This window comes from Palaemon carinicauda, chromosome 38 (assembly GCF_036898095.1).
Source record: "Palaemon carinicauda isolate YSFRI2023 chromosome 38, ASM3689809v2, whole genome shotgun sequence".
NCBI lineage: Eukaryota > Metazoa > Arthropoda > Malacostraca > Decapoda > Palaemonidae > Palaemon > Palaemon carinicauda.
The window spans coordinates 48,674,722-48,682,221 of NC_090762.1; the positions used below are offsets into that span (position 1 = coordinate 48,674,722).

The 7,500-nt window shown below is 39.1% G+C and overlaps 1 protein-coding gene across 1 annotated transcript in view; it reads left to right on the forward strand.

The window, feature by feature from the left end:
• LOC137630606 (uncharacterized) overlaps nt 1-7,500 on the forward strand; it is a 181,347-nt gene that overhangs the window by 149,451 nt on the left and 24,396 nt on the right. The window contains exon 3 of the mRNA XM_068362198.1: nt 6,233-6,437. Coding sequence (XP_068218299.1) covers nt 6,233-6,437 — 205 coding nt within the window. The remainder of the gene's footprint in view (nt 1-6,232; nt 6,438-7,500) is intronic.

The window sequence follows — 7,500 nt, forward strand, 5'->3', positions numbered from 1 at the left end:
TAATAATAATAATAATAATAATAATAATAATTAATGATGATTTTCAAAACTGTAATGGAATAAAATAAACGAATACAAAATATTCTTATTTCTTAACATAATCTATGTATTAATCTCCGGAACCATCGCTCTATTAGGTATTTAAGCATGTTGCATTATATATTTCATAATTCTAATCATCCTTTAAATTCAGATTTTCCCGGACAGCACCATCCTGTTCGTAATACTAGGTGTGCAGTTAAATCTAATAGTCATGCCTTTTCCATCATGAGGCTCAATAATACACAGTACTCTAGAAGTTTTATTCCAGCTGTGACTAATAGCGTTCTGGAATGATCTTCCTAAACAGGTAGTTGAATCGAGAGAAGTTCAAAAGTTCAAACCTATAGCTGTTTTTATGAACAGGCTGGCATAAGTCTTTTCATAGTTATATACGAAAGATCTGTTTTAATGTTGCTACTGTTCCAAAGATATTTTATTCTAATTGTTCATTACTTCTCATATAGTTTTATATCCTCATTTCCTTTCCTCACTAGGCTATTTTTCCCAGTTGGAGCCCTTGGGCTTATAGCATCATGCTTTTCTAACTATGGCTGTAGCTTAGCTAATATTAGTAATAATAATAATAATAATAATAATAATAATAATAATAATAATAATAATAATAATAATATATAATAATAACAGACGTGAGATTTCCCACGATCCAGAGACCCCGGGTTTTGAAGAAATTGATATATTTTGTTTTCCAAGTCCATTACAGATATGAAAAGCGGAAGTTGGGGTAGAGTTAAGCATATTTTATATTATCATGTTATATCTTTAAGAGTTTTCTTATTAATATATGTTATCAGATTATCGGAAAATTTTTTCATGAACTATGATTCCCTTTATTTTTAAAACATGAGTTTAAATACGACCCGAGAGAGAGAGAGAGAGAGAGAGAGAGAGAGAGAGAGAGAGAGAGAGAGAGAGAGAGAGAGAGAATCTTTTATTACTGAAATGCAAATTAAAACGTTTTCTATCATGTATTTTAAAATACAGTATAAAATTCTTATACTGTGTGGTTATAGTTATAGCATGAAGCTTTAGCATAGAATACGTTGCAAGTGAAAGTGAAAGAACTATCGTCCATTTGTTTTTTATTTAGTTATTAATTATATTCTTACAATAGTACTTTTACTTTCTATGCTGAACAGTTTTCCGTAGTACGACATATTAAAAGGCATACATACGTATGAAAGAGAAGAGAAAGGTGGGGATATTAATATTGATAGAATAAAATAGTAATATACTAAACTATTATCTTAAAAGGAACGCACATTCACTGCTATATTGTTATACATACAAATTACAATTACAGTACTTATATTAAATTTACACAGCAACCCCCCCCCCCCCCGAAAAAAAAAAACATCCATAGAGTTTAAGGTCACCTATCGTTCGAAGAGTTAATTAACCTCACAGGAGGCTATGTAAGTATAAACAAGTACATATATATATATATATATATATATATATATATATATATATATATATATATATATATATACATATAGGGTATGTAGGTATAAAAAAGTAAATATATGCATACATATATATATATATATATATATATATATATATATATATATATATATATATATATATATATATATATATATCGCCTGTGGGAGGGAATCATCGGCCGCCATGGCATTGGAAATTGCAACGCTAATGGCCAACTCCTACTGGGTCTGTGTGCAGAACACCAACTTGTGGTAACCAACACCATCTTCCAGTTACCAAAGCGACAAAAGACCACATGGAGACACCCACGGTCTAAACACTGGCACACCCTGGACTACGTCCTGACCAGAGCCAGAGACCGAGGAGACGTCCGCATCACCCGATCCATGCCCGGAGCGGACGACTGCTGGACGGACCACAGACTCCTCATCTCCCGACTCTCCGTGACGACCCTACGACCACCCAGAAGGGCACCTGACAGAGTACCACACCAACGCTTTGATTGTAGTAAGCTCCGCAACCCACAGGTGGCACAGAACTACAAGGAGGCCTGCGAACAATACCTCGCAGACCCTGTGGGTCAGGCTACTGTCGAGCACCACTGGACCACCCTCAGAAACGCCATGGCCCGTGCCACGGAGGAAACACTAGGCTTCACCACCAAGAAACGGCAGGATTGGTTTGATGAGAATGATGCTACCATCTCTCTTCTCATTGAAACCAAACGACAAGCACGCCTGACTTTGGAAAACCAACCAACAGCAGCTAACAAATGTGCTCACAAGGTGGCTGAAGCTGGTTGCCAAAGAGGTATCCGTGAAGCCCAGAACACCTGGTGGCAAAGAAAAGCTGTAGAAATACAGAGTTTCGCTGACCAACGTGACCTGCGCAGCTTCTATGCAGCAACAAAAGAAATATTCGGTCCCACACGGTCATCAGTGGGCAGCCTGAAGGACGCGGATGGGGCCACAACCATCACCGACAGCGAGGGCATCCTGGCCAGGTGGAGGTCTCACTTTGAGAACCTCCTCAATGACCAAGCAGACACCCCAGACGATCTCCTGCGAATGACCCCGCAGCATCCCTTCCGTCACTGGATGGCACTACCACCCTCCATCCATGACTTCAACAAGGCCCTGCAGCGCATGAAGCCCGGCAAAGCCCCAGGGCCAGACAACATCCCGTTGGAGCTCCTCACTCACGGTGGCCCCGGCTTGAGGAACCGTTTGATGCTCCTTATACTGAAAATATGGGAAACCAAGACCCCCCCCCCAGTGACTTCCGCGATGCAAACATCACTACCATCTTCAAGAAGGGAGACAGGGAGAACTGTAACAACTACCGGGGAATATCACTACTAAGCATCGCGAGAAAGATTTTCGCTCGGATTCTCCTTGACCGCCTCCTTATTCTCGCAGAAGACGTCCTGCCAGAGTCCCAGTGCGGCTTTCGACCTTCCCGCGGGACCATAGACATGATCTTCTGTGCGCGACAACTACAAGAGAAGAGCCTCGAACAACAACAGCCCATAATGTTCATCTTCTGGGATTTGAAAAAGGCCTTCGACAAAGTACCTAGACCTGCCATGTGGGCTGTCCTCAAAAGATATGGCTGCCCACCCGATTTTGTCAAGCTGGTGCGTGCCCTCCATGACGGAATGGTTGGGAGAGTCTGCCACCAGAACTCTCTTTCAGACCCATTCCCCATCAACGGCGGCCTGAAGCAGGGCTGTGTTCTGGCCCCGACGTGTTTCTCGCTATACACCGCAGCAATGCTCAACGAGATTCCCCCAGACACACCCTCAGTCGACCTACGTTTCCCCATGGATGGAGGCGCTTTCAACCTCGCTAGACTCCGCGCCAGAACCAAGACCACCTTGTGTGCAGTGCGAGAACTGCAGTATGCTGACGACAATGCCACCCCAGGTCAGACGGCAGAGGACCTGCAGTCGTTAGCTGATGCATACAACTCTGCCTACGAACGTTTTGGGATGCAAGTCAACTCAGACAAAACCAAGACCCTCGTCCAACATCCACCAGGACTGATGCTCCCCAACTTCAATACCACAGTGAATGACCAACCGTTAGAACAGGTGGACCAGTTCTCCTACCTAGGGAGCATCCTAACATCAGCTCCCACAAGCAAAAAGGACGTGGAGAACAGGATCAGGGCAGCCCACTCCGCCTTTGGCCAACTCAACCGCCGCGTATTTAACAACCACGCACTGACAATGACCACCAAAATAATGGTGTTCAGGGCAGTAGTCCTCTCCACGCTCCTGTATGCATGTGAAACATGGACGCTATATAGTAACGATCTTAAAAACCTAGAACGCTTCCAACAAATGAAACTGAGGCAGATCTTGAAAATCCCCTGGGAGAGCCACACCACCAACATTGAAGTCTTAGAACGTGCCTCGCTATCCAGCGTGGAGGCCACCATCATCCACCACCTCCTCCGCTGGATAGGACACGTGCATAGGATGGATCCATCTAGGCTCCCAAAGAAAATATTCTACGGAGAACTGACCCAGGGCACCAGACCACGAGGAGCCCCAAAAATGCGCTATAAAGATCAACTAAAGCGCACCCTGGCTCTAACTGACATCGATCCTTCCTCATGGGAAGAAACAGCCAGGGACAGGAAAACCTGGAGGAGTACAGTACACCATGGCACCGTGGACTTCGAGGAGAGGAGGAGACAAAATGAGGAGGCTAGGAGGAGAAGGAGAGAGCGATTAGAACAGCCCCGCCCACCACCTACCCTCCCTTGTGAACACTGTCCGCGACTCTTCCACCACAGACTAGGACTTAACAGCCACATCAGGCATAAGCACCCACCCCACAGATAGGAGGCTGATGGCTAACGACAGAACCCAATACTCGGACACGAGTGGGGCGCCGACGACGACGATATATATATATATATATATATACATATATATATATACATATATGTATATATATGTGTATATATATACATATATATATATATATATATATATATATATATATATATATATATACATATATATATATATAGGGTATGTAGGTATAACCAAGTACATATATATATAGGGTATGTGGGTATAAACACGTACACATATACATACTGTATATATGTATATATATATATATATATATATATATATATATATATATATATATATATATATATATATATATATATATATATATATATATATATATATATATATATAGATATAATCCTATTGTTCTTAAATAACAGTAAGCAAAAAATGAGGCAACAAATGAATGAAATGTAATCAGTAGAGTCCACACTCTTGCCTAAAAGGAATAAAAAAACACATGAATAAAGAATACGCGATTAAATGAGCCAGCAATATTAAGCGTACTAAAAACATGCCACTGACACCTAGCCTATTATGACGCACCTTAACCATGAAAAATTCCTACCATTGATAACAAGGTCTATAGAATACCTTGATTTATAAGGGGAGAAACTTATTGTTTTATAATAAATCAAAAACTTGGAATGGGCTCCACCCAGAAGTTAATCGTCTTACTGCAAAGACATAGATTGCTTTCGATACTAAGTATCGTTTTTCTTATAAAAATATTAAATCTTATATGGTTGACTAAAACATATTCAAGTTTTCTGAGAGATAGAAGGGGAAGGAGAGAGAAGTATATTATGTTAATGATTGATAGTACTTTTAGATAGAGAGAGAGAGAGAGAGAGAGAGAGAGAGAGAGAGAGAGAGAGAGAGAGAGAGAGAGAGAGAGAGAGGAGAGAGAGAGATTATGTTAATGACTGCACGATAAAATGGTTAGAATTCAAACAATCTAATTTCATTCATTGCAATCCACATCTGTATAGAACTACTCATTGTATAATGATATAATCAATGTAATATCAAGAGAGATACGGAGCAATTGAAGTTGTAATATATATACATATATATATATATATATATATATATAATATATATATATATATAATATATATATATATATAAATGTATATAGATATAGTTTATATAGGACATATCTCTTTTGACGTTGTTACTGTTTTTAGAATGATTTATTGTTAATATGTTCTCATCATTTATTCATTTCCTTATTTCCTTTCCTCACTGGGCTATTTTTCCATATTGGAGCCCTTGGACCTATAGGATCTTACTTTTCCAGCTAGGGTTGTAGCTTGGATGATAATAATAATAATAATAATAATAATAATAATAATAATAATAATAATAATAGGTCAGATGTTGAAAACCATTCAATAGACCATTTTATAGTAACATCATCCTATCTCATAATTATTACCAGAACATTAGTACATCTTGCATGCTTGTTCTTTCATTCTATTAATTGGAGAGACATTGAGACCCTAGTCATTAAGGCTTGAGAACTAATCCTTCCATTAACTTCATGCCAAAAGAAAAGTCTAAAATTCTAGTTACAATTTAAGCAAGGAGGATTTTCAGACGGGTTCTAAGCAAGTTCGTTTGTTAGCGTATTTTAAGCATCGATGTCATAATGCATAAACTTTTTTATACAGCCAAATTCAAAATATAGAGATTCTATTTCATAATAAACAAATACGCAGAATATATATCATCCCATTCATCTTAAATCAGAATCTAAAATGTCATACATTCTATCCTAAAGAAAAATCCTTGAAAATTTCTATATTAGATGAAAAAAAAAAAAAAAAAAAATGATTTATGTTCTCAAAGGTCCCAGCGTTGTCTCCGCGCGGCCTGGCTGCGCCCTTGCAGATGCAAGCACTCGTACTAGTCGAAGACGGGAGCAGAGAAGAAGTGGCTAGAATGGCAGTGGAACTCGGACCTCGCATGGCTCTCCTGGATGTCCTGAAGGAGGCGAAGTTGGTCTTCGCCCTCGACAATGGACCTTATCGCCACAACCCCTTCGCCATCAAAGGTAAGGATTGCAAAGGCACTATCTGTTAATCTCATCAAAGTAAAAGATTGGGTAGGATACTTTGTCCGTCTATGTATCAAAGTTAAAGATTGGATTGGGGTGTGTGAATCTATCGTCTTTACCTGCTCATCGATCGATCAATCTATCTAACTTCACTTCACTTCACTTCACTTCCACTCCCAGGTAGGCTTTCAGCCTGTCAGTGGAATCAGTTGTCTTCTCCACTCAATTCTGTTTTCAAAAATTCCCTCTCTTCTCAGCTGTTCAATTGTTCGCATGTTATTCTTTGTCAAAATCTCTTCAATTCCATCCCTCCAGCGTTTACGTAGTCTACCTCTTCATCTCCTCCCACCAGGCGTCCAGTCCCATCTCTTCCTTGCAATTCTATTTCCATCCATTCTCATTAAATGTCCCAGCCATCTCAGCTGTCCCTTCTCAATCTTGTTCAACATAGGAGATACCCTAACCATCCTTCTAAAATCTACATTTCTTATTCTATCTCTTCTTGTTTTGTGCATTATTGTTCTCAGGATTTTCATCTCTGAAGCTTGGACTCTGCTGCTGTCTTTGATGGTCATTGTCCAGCTCTTTGATCCATATGTCATGATTAGTGTTAGTAATCCTTCAAATATGGTTTTCTTTACTTCTATCTATATATATTTACATGTAAATTCACACCGACCAATCTATTCATCAATCTTTATAACTAAATTTGTTAATATTATGCGAAATATGATTTTCAACACAAACACTAAAGCTCTACGAAGAAACAAACACTAAACTTAAAATTTAAACTCTTGTTTCCAGAATAATGTTTTGAGACTCGATACAAATCTAGTTGGCAACGAAATTATACCATCATATTAACTTTTTCTTACAGCTTGATCAGAACTACTGTCTTCTGTAGGAAACTTCTACAGCATTAGCCAATTAGTGCACATATAGTTTTAATGACACCACCATTTAACTCTATTTTTTCACGGAATATGGTGCATCATATAGGCTCAGATCCTGTCTATCCACTTACTCTCCTAAAACTATTTTCACTTACATATCCTCCTCC